This window comes from Carassius auratus, chromosome 6 (genome assembly GCF_003368295.1).
Source record: "Carassius auratus strain Wakin chromosome 6, ASM336829v1, whole genome shotgun sequence".
In the NCBI taxonomy this organism is placed as follows: Eukaryota; Metazoa; Chordata; class Actinopteri; order Cypriniformes; family Cyprinidae; genus Carassius; species Carassius auratus.
The window spans coordinates 5854161-5877348 of NC_039248.1; the positions used below are offsets into that span (position 1 = coordinate 5854161).

The 23188-nt window shown below is 36.2% G+C and overlaps 3 protein-coding genes and 2 non-coding genes across 5 annotated transcripts; 2 read left to right on the top strand and 3 right to left on the bottom strand.

The window, feature by feature from the left end:
- Positions 1-2068: 2068 nt before the first annotated feature.
- On the top strand, positions 2069-4735 carry tcf23 (transcription factor 23). Its single transcript, XM_026255728.1, has 3 exons — positions 2069-2846; positions 3796-4074; positions 4239-4735. The coding sequence occupies exons 1-3, from the start codon at positions 2718-2720 to the stop codon at positions 4347-4349; spliced, it is 519 nt and encodes a 172-aa protein (XP_026111513.1). The 5' UTR covers positions 2069-2717; the 3' UTR covers positions 4350-4735.
- A 2694-nt stretch (positions 4736-7429) lies between these two features.
- LOC113092342 (nucleolar protein 58-like) lies at positions 7430-13597 on the bottom strand. Its single transcript, XM_026257925.1, has 15 exons — positions 13391-13597; positions 12765-12841; positions 12334-12386; positions 11945-12069; positions 11274-11410; positions 10999-11063; positions 10766-10900; positions 9724-9869; positions 9470-9596; positions 9093-9391; positions 8788-8849; positions 8437-8585; positions 8238-8347; positions 7983-8075; positions 7430-7902 (listed from the first exon to the last, which is right to left on the bottom strand). Exons 1-15 carry the CDS (start codon positions 13433-13435, stop codon positions 7849-7851), a joined length of 1677 nt encoding a protein of 558 aa, XP_026113710.1. The 5' UTR covers positions 13436-13597; the 3' UTR covers positions 7430-7848.
- LOC113105181 (small nucleolar RNA SNORD11B) lies at positions 8970-9054 on the bottom strand. The gene has a single exon (XR_003292321.1). It is a non-coding gene; the product is annotated as a small nucleolar RNA SNORD11B (small nucleolar RNA).
- LOC113105180 (small nucleolar RNA SNORD11B) lies at positions 11555-11638 on the bottom strand. Its single transcript, XR_003292320.1, has one exon. It is a non-coding gene; the product is annotated as a small nucleolar RNA SNORD11B (small nucleolar RNA).
- A 386-nt stretch (positions 13598-13983) lies between the features above and the next one.
- sumo1 (small ubiquitin like modifier 1) lies at positions 13984-18939 on the top strand. The gene is made up of 5 exons (XM_026257938.1): positions 13984-14139; positions 14862-14933; positions 15030-15107; positions 15804-15875; positions 18594-18939. The coding sequence occupies exons 1-5, from the start codon at positions 14128-14130 to the stop codon at positions 18660-18662; spliced, it is 303 nt and encodes a 100-aa protein (XP_026113723.1). The 5' UTR covers positions 13984-14127; the 3' UTR covers positions 18663-18939.
- The last annotated feature ends 4249 nt before the right edge of the window (positions 18940-23188 follow it).

Here is a 23188-nt window from a genome sequence, read left to right on the forward strand (position 1 = left end):
TTGCTGCTCCCCCCTGCTTCTCAGATGTTTTCCCGAAAAAAAAAAAAATAGCTACAATGTCTGAGTCGGACAGTCTCACACAGTACTCCGATTTACCAAAATTCAAATTTCACATCAAAATAAAGAAAATAAAGCAGTAAACTAAATTTTACACAAAGAAAATTAAACATATTATAAGGATCATTAAGATATTTATGATACAATCCTGTCCCAAAATAGTTTTTGTTGTTGTTAGTTTCGTTACATGCTCAGTACTCATATAATATATGTAATTATTAAAATATGTAGCCTAATAAAGTGTAATATACTTTGAAAATAAAGTCACAATGCATGTCACACATCCGAACTGGTTTCCATATTTTATGGGATATTCCAGACGTAACTGTTTTTATACAAACTGTAATTACTCTGCCCTAACCCTAACTCTACCCAACACAGAAAACTTTCAGCATTTTCAAAAAATGTCATTCTGTATGACTTATAATCTTGTTGCCTCATAGAAAAAAAATCCTATCCTTGTGGGGAAGTTTGAACCCCATAATGAAGGGAATACCAGGTACCAAAGATAGCTCAAATATTTTGCCTAGAATATTTTGTCCATTTACAGTTTTAACCACTAATTACTAGTCACTTCTTGGTTGTCTTTGCAGTGGAAAAAGTCTGATCATTCCTCTTTAGATAACAATATTTCAGTCATGGGAAGCAAGACATTTTGGAATGTACTCACTCCTCAGCAGTAACTGACAATGAAGCAGCTCACCAGTACCAGCAGGTGAAAAAGCTCCCCCATCATCATCATGACACATCTTCCTCCATGCTTCACTGTGGTAGAGATGCATTCATTATTGTACTTCTCACAAGAGCTTCAAAGACAACGCTCTGGTGCATCATCATTCGGCTCATATTTTATCGTGATTCATCACTCCACACAATTCTGCTGAACCACTCACACTTCCCATAATCTGTCAAACAAAACTTCATGGTGATGTTGTTGTTGTTTTTTTTTTTCAGACAACAATGGCTATTCAAGAGTGCATAATTCTTGCTAACTTCCTTACCAGTTAATTGTGGTTAAGGCCATTAAAAGATAAGTGTTTAGCCATTTTGGCATAGCCATAAAAATTTTTTGCCTAGGATTATGGTCTTTGGGAAGTTGTGGCCAAGTGGTTACAGAGTTTGACTTCTAACCCTAGGGTTGTGAGTTTGAGTCTGGGGTCGGCAATACCATGACTTAGGTGCCCTTGAGCAAGGCATCAAACCCCCAACTCCACCCCGGGCACTGCAGCATAAATGGCTGCCCACTGCTCCGGGTGTGTGTTCACAGTGTGTGTGTGTGTTCACTGCTGTGTGTGTGCACTTTGGATGGGTTAAATGCAAAGCACGAGTCATGGGTCACCATACTTGGTTGTATGTCATGTCACTTTCACTTAAAAAAATACACACAAAATCAGAACAATATAATTTTGTTTGATTTTGGAGTGAAATGTGACCCGGGCGTGCTCTGCCAGGTTTTGTGATTGCCCTCATGCTCTTTATATATGTTAACAACTTTTTCATATTTAATTCTATTGTTATTTTCTCTAAGGAAGAAAATAACATCAAACCAAAATATGTGGTATATATGTGAATATAAATAATCTTTCCATTGATGTTTGGTTTATTAGGATCTGACAATTTTTGGCAGAGATACCACTATTTGAAAATCTGGAATCTGAGGGTGCAAAGAAACCTAAATACTGAGAAAATTACCTTTGAATTTGTCCAAAAGGAAGTCCTTAGCAATGCATATTACTGATCAAAATGTAAGTTTTAATAAATGTACGGTAAGAAATTTACAATATGTCTTCATAGAATATGATCTTTACTTAATATTCTAACAATTCATGGTATAACAAAATTCAGTACATTTTTGGCTATTGCTACAAAGATACCACATTGACTGTGAAAACGTATCTTGAGCTATAAGAGAGAAACCTCTGAACAATAACATTTTCTTTTTAGAAGTAGCTAGTATTCTGAATATTAGACTAGACAGATCTTTATTTTAAACTTCTTTCTTGTGGATGCATAGTTCAATAAATTGTGCAAGTACGGAGGAACTTTGTTCTATTTTCCTGTTTTCTCTTCAAATATGTGATGATTTGTCAGCCAGTAGCAGTTAAACAGCAGATGTGTTAAGCATATAAAAAAAATTATATAGTCATGTCCTTCTAATTCCTCCGAGTTCCCAACGAACAGCAATATTTCATGTTTTCGTACAACAACATCACATCTCTTCATCCAGATATCCTTGAAAAACATGTCCCAAGCAGTCTGATCAACACCCATCAAGCTGACAGCCGACATAATAACTTTGCATTATTTAGGTCACGTTGTCCTAGCAGGTCGAGGGGTCAAGATTGCGTCTGCTGTGGTTTCGCAGCTGCGAGAGGCCTCTCCACTTTTCCCAAGACCCCCCGCTGTTGCCGACCTGCCTGGGGACACCATGCAACTCTCCTGAGTCCGCTCCCTTGGCAGTGAGCACCCGTGGGAGGCAGGGCGAGAGATAACGTACCGCTTGAAGATCCCCACATTACCTCACCAGATAAAGGAGAGGGAGGGGATGGAGCATTAGGCCTTTTGGTGGAGGAGAGGGCTGAACCCCTTCAACCATCTAGAAAGATCCGCTCAAATGCTGTCATTTAGACACTGGTTCGGTGGTCTCGCCGGTGGTTCTCATGGCAGAGCGAGCGCTGGAAGAGGATGTGGCACAGGAGAGGAGGGAGATGGGAGGAAAGGGTGTCCGGACGCAGAGATGGACACAACCATGCGTGAAACAAGCAATACATCGAGAGCCAAAGAAGTGGGTGAGTGAAGGAAGAAGTGGTTTGCGCTCAAAAGGATTTCAAATGTTTGGTTATAAAGGAGTTATGAGACATGAGTTGTGCATCAAAAGTGAATATCATGGCTTTTCACATATTGAAATGATTGTATTTTTTCAAAATTAGTGCCAAATTAGTTTAATTGAATGGATATTTTTATGTTAAGAATTATTATTCTAAAAAATATTGGCAAATAATAAATATAAATGGTAAATAATGTTAATACATAAAAAAACTTGAGATTTTTGTTAATATAATTTATAATAAAAAAAGTTAAGCAGAATAGAAGCTTTTTCATTAGTGCACTCTTTTGAACCTCATATAAAAGATTTCCAAACCACTTTATATTAAGTATATTTAAATACCATTTACTAACATTTAAATGTATAATTTTATACACTAAAAACTAGTATGGAAAAAAAAAATTTCATTTAGAAATTGCTAGAAAATTTCCGAAACGACTACAAATAAACAGAAAACACATTGAATTAAACATGAAATTTTGAAGTAGAAAAATTGAAATAGCATTTTCTTGTAAAATATACTCTATTAATCTTTCCACAGCAGTAGCAGCAAAAGTGCAATCCCACATGAACACAATACATTGTACCTAACAATTCATCTCTTTTGGATAGCACGTCATTTTACAGTCATTTTCCACATGTACTACTGAATGTACTTATTAGCAATTACAATAACTGGCTAATAACTAGTCACTAACTCTGAACCTAGCCTAACCTTAACCCATGTAGTTACTTTAAACCAGTACTTTCTTGGGTAATTAATTACTCTGTAATAGTGTAAGTACATGTAGGCTACTGTAAAATAAAGTTAGTAAAGTAGTTTTGCCTAATATACTGTACAGTGGGACCCACTTCTAAAGGCTCACAAAACATAGTAAAAGTTTTCCCTCATTCCTTTTTTATTGTGTTAGGTAAGGTCTGGCCCGATAACTCCTTTCAGGGCATGTAAGACTCAGAACTCTCCTGAGAATGCAGCGAGAGAGAGGAGTCGTGTTCGGAACCTTAGACAAGCCTTCCACAGCCTGCAGGCTGCTTTACCCTCCGTCCCTCCAGACACAAAACTCTCCAAGCTGGACGTCCTGGTCCTGGCCACTAACTACATCGCCCACCTGACCGAAACACTGGACCAGGGTGGGATGTTGGGGGACCAAACCGTCCTGCAGAGAGCAGAGTACCTGCATCCTGTGAAGGTGAAAGTGGATTAATATTAGGCCAATATGTAATGGAGAACACTGGCAGAAATAAAATAGTGCCATATCTTTTTAAAGTTTTACATCATTGCAACATTATTCTAGGCTCAATATCTTTAGTATTTTGAAATATCAAAGTGATGGACCTGTGTCTTCTTGAACAGAAATGGCCCATGCGTTCTCTTCTGTACTGTGGGAACCTTGGAGAGCGACTGACAGGAGCTCCGATCAATCAGGAGGCATTGTGCCCAGCTGAAAGCAGAATAAAGGACTGAGAAGATATTGAGATACTAACCAATTGTTAGAAAACACTGATGCATCTGAGTACTTTTTCTGTAAATATGATCTATTTTTTTGTTGTTGTCTTGACCACACAAATACTCAATATTTTCAGATAATTTTCCTTTTGACTAAACACTATATAGCTGGGTTTTTATATTATTCCACATGTATCCCGTAGTTGGCTGTGAGAGAAAATATTGTCTGTGGTAACAGACATTATGTCAATAGATATTAACCTGTTTTAATGAACCACAAAATGCATATGTGGGTCAAAATTACATAATATCCACTATATATATATATATATATATATATATATATATATATATAGGGCTTTCAGTTTAACATGTTAACTTAATAAGTTATGAAGGAAATGATGTGTCTAAAATATTTACTGCACCCCAAAATGAAAATTTTGTCAATAATCACTTACCCCCATGTTGTTCCAATCCTGTATAAGCTTCGTTCATCTTCGGAACACAATTTAAGATATTTTGGATGAAAACGAAGCTTTTATGGGTTTGGAACGACATGGGGGTAAGTGATTATTGACAAAATTTTCATTTTGGGGTTGAGTATCCCTTTAATGTAGTAAAATAATTGTTTTCATAATTTGTTTGCTTTTATTATTAAAAAAGGTTTAATAAAAAGAATCTTATATATTATTATAATAATACATTTCAAGAGAATTTGCATGTAAAAATCATGTTCTGAAACTCATTATATATATATATATATATATAAAAATACAAATATTTTTAAATGTAGTATTATTACAAATTTTAGGTAATACTTTAAGTTAATAATTTAGGTCATGGTATATTTTGGATTTTGACTCACATACTTGTATATGCTTTCTAGTTATAGTTGTAGAACTACCTTTTAATCTAGAATATTCCTTCGTGTTCTTTTAGAGCATAACTAAATTAAGAGGTCACTTTATCTCCACTGACTGTCTGAATGTTTGGGTTTAATATGCACGTTTTGCACTAGACAGTAATAATATGAATGTCTTGATTAGTGGGAAGGGAGGATTATTATAGGGAATACTTGGCAACCACACATGAGTGGAGAACCCCCAGTGTCCTCTCAATCATGGGTAGCTCAGCAGAGCCGCACAAAAAAAACACAGCTTTTCTTATTTATTTGACTGCACAAATCCCAAATCATAAAAGATTATTAGAGGCTATAAAAGCTAATACAAGAATAATTTCCCTTGAAACACAAAAACTTTAAGAATGAGGATGTACTGTCATATTTGGTGCCATATTATCATTCAAGATTCATGTCTGTAACATACTTTAACTTTTTTTTTTTTTGTTGAGCATGAAAATGAGTGACATGGTCTTAATTTGTTCAATGCACATAATTCGCACACAAGACTAAAATGATTCTTTTATCAAAATCTTGTGTTTTGAGAGACTTCATTGCTGTAGAAGATCACAGAAAATATTCCAGAGGGACTTCCCCACTTTCATCAGTCATGCTGAATTGATCTTGTTATAAATAAACGCAATTACATGTAGAGTCATTGCAAAAGGTCAAAGGTCATCATCTATGTCAATCATTTAACAATGCCAAAGCCTGACTTAACAATCACATTGACATAATGTATTTGGAATTTATAAGGAACTTATTTCTCAGCACTCGAGATCTAAATTTTGTATTATACTTTGCTACATGCACCAGGTATTTTACAAAGTAAATGCCCTTTCTAGAAATCCACCAATTCAAACCTGTCAACCACTATAAACGTGTTGTGTTTGTGTAGTGAGCAACATGACCACCCTCTGTTATTCATATCCAGAACTTTGCAAAAGTCAAGGCTAACTCTATAAATCTGTCCACATTCCTGATAAAACCTTTTTCTCATGTTAATAGCCAAAATGGACCAGAGAGAACTCCGCTACTAAGGCAAGGGTTACGGAGTCCGAGAACGAGGCCAGGCGTTTGCTGCGTTAGAATATCTGCCACCGCAACTCTTTCTCACCATTTAAGGAGTGCTCACACCAAGTAACGTTAAACTGAAGATGAATGGATCAGGTTTTAATGATAATGCTGAATACTGTTATTAATTAAGGAAGTTCTGAGATCTGTGAGATAAACATGTCATTACTTATAAAGTAAAGGCTCCAAGTGTCAGCCTGACACAATATTAGCACCTACAGAAGTTGCATAACATCAAATCATCGATGTACTCAGTCTCCCATTTATAATGAAACATCAAGATCAATATAAATCATTATTCACAATTAGGGTCTGTTGTCCATTTTTATAACAAATATACAATTTCAGTGCCAAAATACATAAGTTCTTAATTGTAGTTACTCCAACTTCTAAACCATTTTTTTAGGATTAAAAGTTAATTTTTTTTATATTGTTGTGGACAATAAGGGTTACTGGAGTCAAAAAGATTGAGAATCACTGATATAGATTAACACCCAATTAATAAGCCGAGTATAGATGTCTTGAGACCACCAGAAGCAAAATTCTCCATGCTTGAGTACAAAGTGATAATCAAGTTCTATGCCTTCTTGCATACAAAGAACTGTGATTTACTGTCTCTTGGCTCAGAGGCCGAGTGATATCCAGATTGTGTCACTTCCTCTCATGTTAAGGGAGATAATCAAAATAGCTGCTCTATCTCCTGCTCATTAGACCAAGTACATACTGATGGCTGGCTAAATTTATGTTGTATTTTGGCCAAGTTTCTTGACTTGGCCTGATCTTACTGGAACAAGGATAGAGGAGGAACCGGAGAGGAATGTAAAACACAGACACACACAAAGTACTCCATCCTAAGATTTGGCTAAATTTCCTTACGGTCCAGAGTTTCATCTCTGCTACATTTGTAAGCAGCATCTTATTTCCTCTTTGGGATTGAGATCATCTGGAACAAAGTGCTTTAATAAAAATCAAATTAAATAAAAGGTCAAGTGCTGCAGATTTGGGCATGCAGCACCATGACTGAAGTTCAGTAACCAATATTTTACTAAACTACAAATCAATGTTACACTTTGTAAAATGCATTAACCATCTAAAAACACAAAACAAGGAAGTCAATGAGCAGACATACTAGAAACATACAGTATATTTAATAATCCTGAGACACAAATGACCCAGTTTTACATCACAAAACATACTCCTCAGAGATATTTATTTTATAATGCGATCCCATCCTCACTTTAAACTAAAAACCATTCACTTATAAAGACTAACTGAACTGTATGATCCAGTACAACTCAACACACAGGAGGAGCATCAAATTATATCAATCTTATGGACTCTTCTCTTGGAATTAAGCAATATGAAGAGAAAATGTCCTATAATTAATTATTTTTTTAAAGAACAACAGCAGTCCACTTAAACGGTTCATTGTGAGCTGGGCTGGACACACAAAAAGGGGATGTGACCATCATATGTCGTCCAAAAACTATAAAAAAAGTTATTTTATATACAGCAAAGTTCATGAAAAAAAAAAGTCCAATTCATTTAGTCGTCGCCCTCTTTAGCCTTTTTCTTCTTTTTCTTCTTCTTTTCTGTTGTCTGTAAAAGAAAAAAGAAATGTGTTTTAGAATTTATAAATTAAAATGGGATCTGATGGTGTTTTGCATCACGGTCCTCACCTCTTGTGCTGGACTGACTGCCGCTTCTTCCTCCTCTTCCTTCGGCTCCTCCTCAGCCGCTCGTTTCTTTTCCTTCTTTTTCTTTTTTGTCGTCTATAAAGAATAAATAGTAACATGTAGAATCTTCAAGATGTACTTCTCACACATCACGTAAACGTTTTAATGTAAAATCTGGACCCTAGATAAGCTGAACTTAAAGAATGATATTAAATGCACCATCCACCAGAGATGAACTGATCTTTCCACCTCTCTCACCTCCTCTGCTGGGCTGACGGCCAGCTCCTCCTCTTCTGGCTTGGCTTCCTCCTCCGCTTTCTTCTTCTCCTTTTTCTTCTTCTTCTTTGGTGTCTCTGTTTCTGCTTCCCCTGAAATGCATATTTCTTTAATGTTCATCTGTATTTAACATCTTGCTGCAGCTCCATTTAGGTCAGTGTTCTGCTGTATGGATGGTTACCTTCTGTGGGGGCTTCCCTCTTTACTTTCTTAGCTTTAGCCTCCACCGGCTTCTCTTCCTCCTCAGCCTCTTCTACCTCTTCGATCTTCCTCTTCTTTGAGACTGTGGGGAGAGTGGAGTCCCCAGATGGGTCGTATACCTTTACATCACTGGCAGGAAGCAAAAGACACAATGTAAATCTAAGGCTGACAATATAAGTTTGGCTAGTGATGTTATTGAAATAATTGCAATGAGGTTTTTCCTGTATCAGTTCCAGATCTTACATGCAGAAAGTCAATAAACAGCATATCAAAATATCAGAAGTGTTGTTGTGAAGTATGATCTAAACAATGTGGATGAAGAAACACTCACCTCTTGTGCTGATATTTATCAGCCTTTGCCAGAGCTTTGCCTGAGCCACTAATACGTCTGATCTAAGACAGAAAATAGACAAAACTTTTAATCTAGACTTTATCATTCTGACTGCAAACACAGACACTCACAGTGTTGCTTTGCTTTAGGATGCTTTCCTATGAAACAACAACTGCACACAAAACAAGCTCAGAAGAGATAGTGACTTAATGACCCACACTGCATTTTCAGGACTGTGACATGAAGCCATGATCATCACTGCTTGCGACACAATAAAAAAAAAGTTGTATACTATATTAACTAACCCCTTTCTCCTCCAGGTAGCGCAATCGTACTTCCAGCTTGGCTCTGTTTTCCACTCCCATCTCCGAATTGGTATCTTCTCCCAGCGCATCGTAACGGATGGCAAGGGCCGTTTTAGCAGCCAGCATTCTGGAGATTTTACCCTTATTCTTGGCTGTGGTTTGCCCCACCAGAGAGGCGTGATAGATGAGACCGTATTTGGGGGTATCCCGACGGGTTTTCAGAGCGCGGAACAGAGCTTTCTCTGCCCCGAGAATCTGAACGGTGGACGCAGGGTGCTTGGCCAAGTTCAGCAGAGATCCTGATAAGACAATGATAGAGGTTTAATCAAGTAAATTAACGTTTCCAATCACAAATTCTAGACGTTTTGCTTTCTTACCTGCATGTGAAATGAGACGGGCTCCCACTAGTTCTCCCACCATGACTGTCAGGTTGGGTGCAATCGCCATCATGCGATTCTTCAGATAATCATATAATTGTGAGCGATACTCTGTTATTTCAATCACCTAGACATAAAGGAAAAATTAATAAATACACTACAGGTGATACGTCTCCTTAAATTATATGAACTGCTTTCCAATTAACACTGGAACTGATCATGTAAACCAAAAGCTGATTTTCACATCAACACACCTGGTCACACAGGTGCATGATGTTGGCGATGTCCTCCTCGGACACCTCTGTGCCCATGGAGATTTCTGCAGCTAGTTTAACCTCTGCCTCAATCTCTTCTGGTAGAATATCAGACAAATCCATTGATGCCACATTTGTGCGAGCACCTAGAAATTTGAAACAAGATAAATACAGTTAAACATTACATTTGAAATCTTCCATTTAAATACTGACATTATTTGAATGCTATTCAAATATTCCTACCACAATTTAAAGTACTAAAAACAAACCCAACAATGTAATATCTTATTTAATCAAATTATAATTTTTTTTGCTAAAAACTATTTTCTGGACTACAAATCGCACTTTTTTTTTTCCATAGTTTGGCTGGTTCTGTGACATATAGTCAGGTGCGACTTATCAAAAATTAATTTGATATGAACCGGGCGCTCTATGCTGCTCAGTGCTCCTGTAGTCTACCACTGAAAACAGAGCGCCCTCTGGCGGCTGTAGATGGGAATATTTTCTCTCGTTTCTAAATAAATGCGGCTTAAAATAAATAAAAATAAAATAAATGCATCCAGTGCGACTTATATAAGTTTTTTAAAGTATAAATTTGTAAAGTATTTATTTATATATATATATATATATATATATATATATATATATATATATATATATATATATATATATAAATAAATAATCCTTTTTGTCACAAGATTTATAGACTGGAGTCATGTGGATTATTGTGATGTTCTTATCAGCTGTTTGGACTCTCATTCTGACGGCACCCATTCACCGCAGAGGATCCATTAGTGAGCAAGTGGTGTAATGCTAAATTTCCCCAAATGTGTTTTAAATGGAGAAACAAACTCATCCCCATCATGGATGATTTGAGAGAGAGTAAACTTATTAGTTTAAATATTTTCGAGGTTTTCTTTTTATTTAACCTGTGACTTTTAAACCTTGGAAAATTCTACGTTTTTCTTTCCAACAAAATGGAAAAGCATCAAACAGATCTGATGGAGACATCCTCATAAAATGTTTACAAGCAGGTACTAACCAATCTTGCGGACACTCTTGCAGTACGCCAGGTTATCTGTGATGATCTTGCCAAGCTCTGGGAAGTGCCAGCCGTACCATTCCCTGCAGCGCATGATGTAGTTATTGAGCTCCTTATCCAGATCATCCAGAAGAGCTGCAGATGGGCGGAAGAGTCAGAGAGTGAACAGCTGTTTAAGTCACGGCCTGTCTGCATGTGGGCTCAAGTATGTCCAAATAAATACACATTCTTACAAATGGCTTGAACGATCATGGTGTCCACCTTGTCTGGGCTGAACTTTAGCTTGTACCGTGAAAGACTGAGAGGAAATATGAAAAGAAAACCAGTCAATTGATGTGTAAAACCACGAGTCGAGACTAATGTAAAAATATCTGATCAGAGGGTCTCAGTGGTAGTGACGAATGCTGAATAAGTATCCTCAAAGAAATCAGACAGCAAGAATAATCATTGACTTGAGCATAAAAAATTTAAAGGAGAGATTTTTGTTGATTTTTAACTGTAAACATACCTGTGGGCCAGACCGAGAGACATGGCACTGATCTCTCGGGCAGAAAGACCTGTGATAAGCCCCTCCATCTGGTTTCGGATGCCTCTCATGAGCTCAGCTACAGCAGGGCTGTGCACACAGCTCAGGTTCAGCTTCTCCTGCAGGGGGCAAAAAAGAGTTTCAGCTAGAGGGACTTCCAGTGTCCAAACAGCAGAGAACTATAGCGATAGTAACACAATCTTTGCATTACCAGCTCTGATGTTTAACCATAACCACAACCAAACTATACTTCCAGGAGCAAACACAAGCTCAGATGAGGTAGTGACAAAAAAGCCTCATGAATTTTCAGCAACATGACGCAAAGGTCATCATCATCACAGCTTGTAGTGTTTCACAGAGCAACAAGATTTCATATTTACATTTACATTTACATTTATTCATTTAGCTGACGCTTTTATCCAAAGCGACTTACAATTGCTAATTATGTCAGAGGTCGCACGCCTCTGGAGCAACTAGGGGTTAAGTGTCTTGCTCAGGGACACATTGGTGCCTCACAGTGGATTCGAACCCGGGTCTCCCACACCACAGACATGTGTCTTATCCACTGCGCTAACACCACCCCACCCCATCATCATGTGGAATGCATATAGCAAACTGCGCTGGTCCGTTCTTATATGCTCCCCTCCATTTACCTTAATGACGCCTCCTAGTTTTGCATCAGTGATGGCCAGCTGTTCATGAGCCTCTTTGGCAACAACTTTCTTGAGAACTTTTTTCAGACTTTTCCCCAATTTCCCCTCCACCATTGCTGTGGCCGCTGATATCGACAGGCAAAAGAAAATCATTTTAAATTAGTGTGCATTATAATATTAGTGTTCTTACATTAAGATTATATTTAGAAACACATGAATTAAAATGAAATCTGTGGTCTCAGTGGTAGTGACGAATTACTGTTTGGTGACCTCACGCATGAGTCGGATATACAGATACATCATAGACACACGGCTGAAGGACAGCCTAAAAGCTTTGCATCTAAAAACAAAGCACTAAAGGTGATGATGTTTCAATTCAGTATAGTTACCTGCAAGAGCTTCTGTTGTATCCTGAAACTTCTCAAAGTGCTTCAGTTTTACACTGAAAAATACATGAATAGGGCGTTACTGAATCATAAATGAGAATAAAAAGAAATTAAATATTTTGAGGTTGACACAGTGAAGGATTACCAAGATAAAAAAATTTTTTTATCTCCCACACATTTTAACGAAGGTAAATGCGGTGAGTTGTTTTTGACACATATATACATATACATATATATATACTACAGAAATCGACTAAATCACCTTTCTAGTCATGTAAAAGAGCATTTCAAGGTTCTCTGATATTTCCAGGTTTCCCATGAAAGTGCGAAAGGAGTGGAATGTTTATTTCCACCAAAAACAAAATGGTTTATTATCATAGACATACTTCGATGAAACACAGCACGAAAATTAAATTCACAGAAGTACAACTCACACTTTGTTGGCTTTTTCTGGTGTTTCAAACTCCTTCCACAGGCTGTCCACCTGCTGGAGTTTCTGTTCATCCAAGACCTGCACAAAACAAAAACCTGATGATTAAAACGTGCTGACACAATCCATCTATCTGCCATTTTTGAGATGCCTAAACTCAAACCATACAGTGCTCGACCATGTGGACCCTTGCACCGGTAACGACATATAAAGAGCTAATTCAATAGCTGCGTGCTCATGTAAAACAGCATTTCTCGGGTCTATACAATTTTGTGCAATAACTAAATGACATTGCATACGACTGATGAATTTAAAAATCGTCCAAACGCGAAAAACAGACCGTGAAGAGATCTCATAAGCAGCCGCAAAGACACAACGTGGCTGTTCTGCGACGCAGGCCACATGACACACGCTGGACCAAAACTCACCGTCTTCACTTAAAAATTCCGTAAAGTACATAGTTACAAAAAAAATAAAATAAAATTCAGCAAGCATATACCCGAAAATAATTTAAAAGTTTAACTCGTGGCTTTCTAAAAATTATTGGTCTGATAGCACTGCTATGCTGGCTAGCTAATAGTAACCCTAAATCTAAAAATACTTCTAACAAAACATAACAAATATGCTTACCTTGAAAATGGCATAGCCGGCGGCAGTTTCGAATAACACTAACATTTTTATTATTTTTCTTGCTCTAAATAAAATTCACTGCCGCGCTCCCCACATTGAGTCTTCCGCTACACGGATTCGCTTTCCACGAGGTGCACATGGGGACAGTACGTGCATGCGCAGTACTACCGAAGAAATGTGCGCATGTGCAGTATCGTTCGAGCTACAATAACCTCTTGCTGTTTTCAATGTGATTACAACACCGCATGTACAGACTTTTCACTTAAATAACCCACTCCTAACTGTTAATGTACAGAGTTTACACTCTGTGAGTTTATAATCTATATAAATTATTTTAGTTTAAAGTTAAATATCCACAGTCCAACTTAAAAAAAAATGTTTTCAAACACTGTTTGGGTACTTTTTAAATCCTTAGTGAATCTTTCGAAAAAATACGGTAAACAGAGATAACATCTCTTGGCTTTGGCATAGTACATGCCACCCCACGTTTCACCGAAGTATCCAACATTATCCTCATCGAAGGCGAAAGGAACCAATAAGAAAGAACGTGGTGAGAAAAACAACACCGTTGGGTCAACGACTCGACGTCATAGGAAGTCCCGCCCCTTTTCCAATGACGCCAACGGCGCCGTGTTGTGGGTCTTCTGGTAGCAAAACCTCACATTACTGCACATTACAGTTCGTTATTTAATTCAAGTGATCGTGATCTTAAGAAGGGCTGTACATTGCGGAATATCATGTCAGACACGGTGAGTTTAAACCTGTTTTACAGAATCAAACTTGTTTGTAAGAGGAAAGGAGAAAGACGGACTTGTAAAAATGAAAATAAGAGGGCCCATCTTTTTTTAGCCTGTGTGTGTTTTCATGGCTAACTGACTGTGTGGATGGAAAAGTCTTGGTGCAGTGTTTTAAAACGCATATTGTCGTGGGTTACAGAGTTTTGTACAGTAGTCCCATTTACTGTGTTTATAAACTTGAAAAATATGCGAATATCTTTTTCAAATCATTCACTTAGCCTAGGTGCTAGTTAGCTGCTCTGAGCGCTGAAAGCAAAGTTCATATTGTCTTGAGCTGATGGACCCTGCTGCACATTTGAGCCACTATTTCTGCTTTCATTTTAGATAATTTAACTAGGTAAAGTTGTTACAATTGGTCATGTTGGTCTATGTTTGGTCTTGTGGTCGTATTATCAGTCCACGATACTTTACTGTAGTAAACCTGGTTGTGTGTTTATTGTCAAAGCACCCAAACACAGCTCATTACAGTTTCTTTCACCTAAAGATACTGTAAATACTGAGCAAGCAAACTACATCAGACTGAACAGATTAAAATCTGTTTTATAATTTAATATATCCAAGAGATGTTGTACTGAACCCATCTCCAGAATAAGTATTACAGTCATTACCTTGCATCCATAGGAAACAGAACAAGATGTCATACAGAATCTAATGGCTCTCGTTTTGTTTATTAGGAGACCAAGCCCTCAAGTGATGGAGGCGAGAAGAAAGATGGAGAATATATCAAACTGAAAGTAATCGGTCAGGTAAAGAAAGGTGTTTTCTAGTTCACCATGAAATTCAGGTTTCAGATCACGATTTGGTCATTCTGGCAAAATGTGTGATTTATTTCCCTTTTGCAGGACAACAGTGAAATCCACTTCAAAGTGAAGATGACGACACATTTAAAGAAGCTGAAGGAATCCTACAGTCAGAGACAGGTGAGGCATCACCACCACCATATATTTGCTTCAGTTATAAATTTGAGAATATCAGTACATGTGAGAGACTACTATATACTGAATATGGTGTAATACAGTGCAATATGGATGAGGACTTGAAACGAGTGATAATGATGTTAATGTATGTTTTTATCAAATTTATATTATAGCCAACATTATTATGTCATGCTGCTATTTTGAAAAAAACTATTTTCTGAACAAATGTAATCCGTGACAATATTATTTTGTAACATAATTTGAATTTAAAATCTTAAAAATGTATGCTGTCAGTGGAAGTGTAGAAGATATAGTCTTGTATTTTAGCATTGCAGATGCATATTTAACTTGTATGGTTTTGGAGTTAGTTGATTTGCATGATCTACAGTAACTAGCTACAATATCGCAGCAATAAGTTTGCAACAGTAATACATAGTAAGAATGAAACATGCGTTTTAACAGTTGAAATTAAAACCATAGAAGTTCAGTACAGTCTAAAAAAAAAACTACAGAGAAGTCTGCTCTGAAAACATGATTTTGGAAAATTATGACATTCTGAAATGTCAAATGTACTGCAGTAGAAATGAAAAAATGCTGCAGCTAAATTGCTATGTTTGCTGACATAAATTGAAATATTATAAACTGGTTATTGATTTTGGTTTCGTCTTTTGACATTGTTTGTTTTTGCATTTTATGCAGGGTGTACCCATGAACTCTCTAAGGTTTCTTTTTGAGGGACAGAGAATTGCAGACAACCAAACCCCCAAAGAGGTACAGTACACACTTCCACGAGCAAAACTGCAGCATGTAAACGGAAGAGGACAAAAAAATCCCTTTTGTTTTTGATGTCAAAGCCATGCATCCAATCAAACTCTGTGGTATTTTGGCATAAATCATAGATGGAAGCTAGCCAAATTATGCAGATGCCAACATGGACAGGTGTGTGACATACACCATCCACAAAGTTATGTGATATATAAAAAAAACCTTGACTAAAAGGGTTTATTTGAAAATAAACATGGTATGTTGTTGGGCCAATGTATCTCTTATTATATAATACTAACTATAATAATATTTGTTTTAACATTTACACAATTAAACATTATCACATGTCAAATTCGGATGCTAAAATACTAATTTATTATTAAATGTATTACAAAATTGATTCAAAAAAATTTCTATTTCAGACAAATGTTTTTTCTTGTGAAATTTCTTTTAATCAAATAATCCTAAAAGTGTGTCGAAGTCAAAGAAGGATGCAACAAACACAAACTCCTTGACAAAGCAACAGGAGCCCAGAATGCTGCACTGCTCCTCTCACGTAATCAGTGGTGCTCTTTGGATATTTTGAGGTTAATATCAAACTGCAAAGATGAATTACTCCAAGCCACTTGATGTTACAATAAAAAGCCTTTAATTAACTGGGCTAAATCATAAAAATAATTATTCTTCAAATCCTTCTTCAGGATACGCACCAACTGTTCAAACAAATGTTCTTACACAATTAGTAAGCAATCAAAGACAACTGGTTAATCAGTGGTTAACACATACAAACTACAGTTTAATAGAAATAGTTCACCCAAAAATGAAAATGTGCTTAAAATGTACATACTCCCAGGCAGAGTTTCCGCTAGAAAAAAATGGTGCCGGTTTCCGGACATTTTGATGATATGCCGGTCAAGTATCGCCTCTTAATTAGTCAAGGTGAGGAAAACTGGAGGCAGGCTATGTAACGTAAAAAAAGACATAATCAGGCCGCCGAATACAACATGTTTATTAGCCTAACTTTCAAATAGACGGAAAAAAAAACATTTTCTACTATGGTTAATTTTTTTCATTTGGATCTATTTGCGATCCATTCCATTCTAAACAAACAAAGCATATGTTTCGTCCTTGTTTCATTATAGATTAAGATAATAATTCATAAATGCACGCATAATTATCAGTGAACTTGATAAAAGTTGCAGATATGTTTTACATGCATGCACAAACAAATGCCTTTCAACTTATGTGTGCAAAATTCAGAATGAAATGAATGTGCAGCAATTTGTACAAATAGAGATTCTAGGTCTACTATACATGTTGTAGCCATTAAATAAGCTTATTTAGTTTAATATTTGTTAAAATATTATAATGTTATTTTTTAATTTATGTTGATTATGAAAAGTGAACCGCACGAGTAAGATAAGATGCGCAATATCGAGAGACATGGAGCGGGTCAGACATGATTTTGACCACTTAATTAAGTTTTGTTTAGTAGAAATACTTTTTTGAAGTGAATTTCGTTTTGTATAAATTGTATCTTAATTTTAATAATTTTTTTTATCAACCAATTGCCTGGATTTAATACATAAGAAGCAAATATAGCAGACGACAGGCCTAATCATGCAGGCGCCCTCGCGGCCACTTGCATTGCTAGTGAACTGGAGTGCATCTCATCCTAATTTAACGAAACTCAGCGTAGGCCTCACAGACATGAAATATATCTTAAGAAAGCTTGAAATGTCTTTTTAACAATTTAAAACGAATTTTTTTTTTACCTATGCTAATTACACATTAAATTCAGGTAGGCTACTGAGTCGCTGTCCTCAGTGCCCAGAAAAGCGCTGAAACGGAGATGAAAGGGGAACCCGTTTTTATTTATTTATTTATTTTTTTTGGCTTATTTTAACTGGCCCATCCAGTTTTCTGGAGGCCCACCTACAGTACAATCAAAATCCTGGCGCCGCTAGTGCTTCGCAGCGGTCTGATATCAAGAAATAACAGACCGCATTCCACATTGGAATTCAACCAAGCCATGTAATAATGTTTAATAACTTTCAAACGAGCCTGTTCCTTCATAACATAGCCAAAGTTCGGTGTGTTTTTGCTTTATACATTTTAGGCTTATTCTCAAATTCAGATTGTGTTAGGGGGGGCGGGATTATTAGGCAATTTTATTTTGACAATTTGACCGGAGAGATTTAATTTTGTCGGACATTTCATTTTTTTTCCGGCCAATGTCCGGCAATTACCGGACAACGGAAACCCTGCTCCCAGGCTATCCTAGAGTTTGTTTCTTCATTTGAACAGTTTAGGGCCACTTGCTCACTAATGAATCTTCTGCAGTGAATGAAATGAATGAAAGTCCAAACAGATGATAAAAACATCACAATAATTCCCACAGATCGAGTCCACCAGTTAACATATCAAGTCCCTGAAAGCTGCATGACATTTTTATCAGCTATTTGAACCCCTTTTCCGACGGCACCCATTCACTGCATTAGTGAGCAAGTGATGTAATGCTCAATATTCAGATGAACCTATTCACATTTTTCACATCCCATTCTGATTCACATTGAATTGAAATTTTAGGTGAATTATTCCCTTAAGTTTGCTACAAGATAATGCATTCCAGCAGCATTCATCAGCTGCTTTAAGCTACATTTAGCTGTACAAGACATAAAGAATTGACTCAAACCCGCTCCTGCTCTTTTATCTCTGTTTCAGCTGGGAATGGAAGATGAGGATGTGATCGAGGTGTATCAGGAACAGACCGGTGGCTGTCGGAATGATTAGACTCTTTATTTTTATCTTAATTTTGTATGTATGACATGTATTTCATCTGTTTCCTTTTGCTGTCACGTCAAAGGGAAGCAGAAAAAACCATCTGGATCAAATAGATAATGTGTCAGGGCTGCTGTGTTTGAAGGAGTTGGGTGGAACTACTATAGAAAGTTTTTTTCTAGCCATGTCCCACGTTCACTCTCTGCTAACTCATCCCTGCCTTCATACGTTTTTATTTTTTTTTATATATATATATATATATATATATATATATATATATATATATATATATATATATATATATATAAAGATATATACAGATTCAAGTTCTGCAATCACGTCATGTAACATGTTTTGTAATGCCCTGAGCTGATTCAGAACGTTCTGTTAATCTGTACAGTTCTGCTAAAAACAGATTATGCTGTTAAATTCAATCAACAAATCAAGACGAATTTTGGATGCAACCTTTGGTGTTCTTGCAATGTTATTGCATTTATAAGTAATGAAGGAATTGTTCATTTAGTTGGCCATCATTACGTGTTCTGTCAATCCTTAGCTTTCATTAGATACTTCTTTTTACACATTTATTTGTTTTTGGCTCATTTTATGCTAGTGAACACACCTGCTATAATGTAATAGAAACCCTTTGAGTATTTTACATTCTGGGATGCTTATTTATATGCAGTTGTTGTCTGATATTTCAAACGTGTAAAATGTTTCTTTGTTCTTCTTGCATGTGTGCAATAACTGTGTACAGCTGTACATTATATAGGCACACTATGAATCACAGCAGGAAGGTCATTGTATTGTGTTTTTGCATGGTTTTGTCTAAAGTATTAGAATTCATACCCCTGTCTGAATCTGTGTTGTCACCTTCTCTTCTACCTGGTCTTGGATATTTGGATCCCTTTAGCCACAATAATTGATTTCAATACCTGGAACTAATGGGTAGCTATGTTGTTTGATTAGTACTCAGGGGCCTCATTTACATACACAGAATAAATACTGCTACGGTGTCGCTACTCATGTTCCTTTTCTTACACTTTTATATTTTTTCATTTTCTGCGAGAGGGGAGGGAAATTTGGTCCAGATGGTTTTCTGGATATAGAAGAATTATGACTTTGCTTTTGTCTTGTTTTTTAAATAAAATGTGTCATAAAACAGTTTGTGGTAACTTGTGTTTTTGCCAATCTAATAGGAAATGTTTTCTTATAGTGGATATTCCATTTATGAACACTAGACGGCAGCAACACTTTCGCAGCAAATCTTAACTAACTGAGATTGATAACGAAATACATGCAACTAGAAATCCTTGTTTGAATCTCCACTTCATTAACAAATGTATATATAGTAAAATATGAATATTATTTACAGCAAAAAAGATAAAATATAATATGTCATTCTCTTTGCCCGCTTTTGTAATTTTAAAATCAGACTAATTTAAGGATCTACAAAATGATATATAAAATAATAATAAATACATATAAAAAATAAGTAGTGTATAAAAGTGCTATATAACAATGTATTAAAACTTCCCCTTCGGATAAACAATATTATGTGGTTACGTTTAGAGTTTTTCCAATTCAAATTCAAATTCAATTTTCCTTTTTGGCAGTACAGAAAATATACAAATATACAGTTTAGTCATATATATATATATATATATATATATATATATATATGACTAAACTGTATATTTGTATATTTTCTATTACATTAAATTATTTACAATTAAAGATATATATAAGTGACCTTATAAAGTAAAAATAAACTTGTAGTCTACCAACTTGTCATGGACACACACAGAAACAAAAACATTAATATTAATATATATTTAAAAAAATATATTATGTTTGTGACAATATTGTGGCTGTATGTGGTAAGAATTTGATTTGATCAAAGAGGAAGAATTTGAGAACCAATGCTTTAATGCAGTGTCATTCTCTAAAGCAATCAGTGTTATTATAGGATTGATCCAGTTTGGCTGATGTCGTCATGTATGGATGAATGAAAAACTGACTGGAACTTCTTAACACTGTGATCATTCTACTGTTAATTCTACATAACGGATTAAAATCTTAGTGTGGTGGGAGAGAGGGCCTTACTGTGCTGTACAGATTTTTTTATATTTATTTTAAGTGTCTGATATTAAAGTGTGTTTTGTGTGTGTGTGTTGAAGTGGAGGGGTCTGGCAGTGAAACATGGTGTTGGAAAATCAGCAATGGGTGGATAAAGTTGCTGTAGGGGCCTCCGCTATATCCGAACCCCAACGGGATGATCCGATTTCTTTGCCTGGGATACAGCACCTCCGAAACCCTAAACATTACCAGATGAGGCCTCGCAAAAAATTGAGGGGGCTAGCTTGTGTTTATTCAGGGGGGAAGGGTGCAGATCACCTTTGAGCTCAGATTTTCGTTAAATTTAGCTTGCATTACAAGGATGTATATGTCTGTGTTGCATATGTTCATTTTAAAAGGAACATATAATGAGGAACATTTTCTTGGTCTATTTGAGGAAAAGAGTATGAAAGCGTCATGTAACATTTTGAGCCCCTCCCTAGTTCATAAAGACCATACGTTCAGTTAATCTGCAAAAACCACTCGTTCTGTCTCTCTGGAAGTCATACAGATGAGTAATATATTCATGCACATTTACATGCAATACATATTTTGGGTTCAGAAACTTGGTCTAGAAACTATTGTTATATGATAATGTTACTAACACCAGGAAAACTAATAATTGTGTGGAAGTCTTCCAAACATAATGCTAGAAGCTGCATTAGGAAATAGCTTACAGTTATTTCAACAAGGCCTCCGTTGGGATTATTTCATGTATATATATATATATTTTTTAATTCAGCATATGTATGATCCAAAGACTTACAAATTACAGTTTGTGTGACCATTTTATAGTAAATTGTGAAACTGTAAAGACACAAAATAGGGATTAAAATGGAATATAAGCTTTTATACAAAAGGCAAAAAGAAAAAAAAATAGCTAATATCACTTGGAGCGAAATGTCTCTTCCACAGTCTGGCGTTCGAGCGTTTCAACTGTACACAGCTGGTGTAAGAGAGCTTATATTGTGTATAACTAATATAAAACCATATTCTGCATTTTAATTTCGGGGGAAAAAAACTCAGACAAAGTTATTCGAATCGTTCATGAACAACTTATCGTTAGTACGTTTTTGGAGCATGTGCACTAATATTACTATGGCGAAAAACTTTACCTGACCTATAGAGAGCAGCCCTGAGTTACTGTATTATATGCAAAACTGAAAACGTGAAGGGTCACGGAGGATGAAAAATTATCTGGTGCCAAAAACATTGACCAACACTATAATTGGACCTTAGGGGACAAAATAAAATGATGAACTTATGAGCCCTTTTAAAGGTGCAGATAACAGACCTGATACACAGAGAGAAAAAGAGCAGGAGAAAGTGTAGCAATATATCTGGCACAAATGCTCACTGATCTTTACTGTGGGAAACTGAACTGAACTGGGGGAAATATTATGTATCAAAGAGGAATGTTTCCCTGGGCAGCCCCACCGTCAACTTCCTTTTCATATTTCTATCAAGGAGAGAGCACAGAATAGAAATCAGATACCTAAACAATCAAGGTGATCTGCTGAGACAGCTCTTTACACAGATAAACAATGTTAACACCTTGAAAAACATAGGTTTTAGCTTTGTTTGTGGCCTAGGTATCGATACAAATTCAGGTAATTGTATCTCAAGGGATTGAAAGACTGTTCCTATAAAGGGTGTGCAGTTACCTGGGAAAACATGTTTCTTTCAGGGGTAGAAGGCACCTGGGACACACAATAGGTAACAGATTTTCACAAATAAAGTACTTCAATGCTCATCACAGATGTAGCTGTTGGCCTGGCTGTGGGTGACCATAAATTGTCAAGGTGTGGCCATATTCAGAGGACCTGTGGGCTCTTTTGTCAACTGGTGTGGTCTGTAAACAGGTTAAAATCTTGTATAAGATAAATTCAGACATGCTTCTTGTGACCAATTCCACATTGTTTTTTCAGAGAAAAACTGTGCAAATACATCCGAATTTGGCCTTAGATTGACAATTTTGCACTAATACATGGGTGATTCTCAGGAGGCGGTGGTATTTGAGGCTTCACTGTCACTGTTGAACTTTCAATAAATCATTTTGTTTTTCACTTTGAGGCCAAAGTGTTGTCCTAACAAGCCATACACACAATAAAAGGTTATAACCACCCGAATATTTTGAATAATGGTCAACAAATATTACTTTCTGAAACTCGCGAAAAAAACTTTGTTTTCTGTACTGCGATGTACATACAAGTAAAATGGATTATCAAAAGCGAAACAGCTTGAATTTGTGGTGAAACATTTCTATCAAATGAAACACATGCATGATGAATGGTTCTCAGTAAGCTTCATAACAAGCATTTAACAATGAATTTTCAATTCATGCCGACTTTAATGTACATTTCTGATTCTGGGTCCTAATTTCTGATTATAGTCTTTTAAAGTGTCAATATTTATCATTA

Coding starts and splice junctions, on each gene's coding strand:
- sumo1 (XM_026257938.1), top strand. Junction 14,934..15,029: donor AACTGAAAGTAATCGGTCAG/GTAAAGAAAGGT, acceptor TCCCTTTTGCAG/GACAACAGTGAAATCCACTT. Junction 15,108..15,803: donor AATCCTACAGTCAGAGACAG/GTGAGGCATCAC, acceptor CATTTTATGCAG/GGTGTACCCATGAACTCTCT.
- LOC113092342 (XM_026257925.1), bottom strand. CDS start 13,435: ATGTTAGTGTTATTCGAAACTGCCGCCGGCTATGCCATTTTCAAG. Junction 9,870..10,765: donor CAAGAGTGTCCGCAAGATTG/GTTAGTACCTGC, acceptor TCAAATTTCTAG/GTGCTCGCACAAATGTGGCA. Junction 9,597..9,723: donor TCATGCACCTGTGTGACCAG/GTGTGTTGATGT, acceptor CTTTATGTCTAG/GTGATTGAAATAACAGAGTA.
- tcf23 (XM_026255728.1), top strand. CDS start 2,718: ATGGCAGAGCGAGCGCTGGAAGAGGATGTGGCACAGGAGAGGAGGGAG. Junction 2,847..3,795: donor ATCGAGAGCCAAAGAAGTGG/GTGAGTGAAGGA, acceptor TTATTGTGTTAG/GTAAGGTCTGGCCCGATAAC. Junction 4,075..4,238: donor AGTACCTGCATCCTGTGAAG/GTGAAAGTGGAT, acceptor CTTCTTGAACAG/AAATGGCCCATGCGTTCTCT.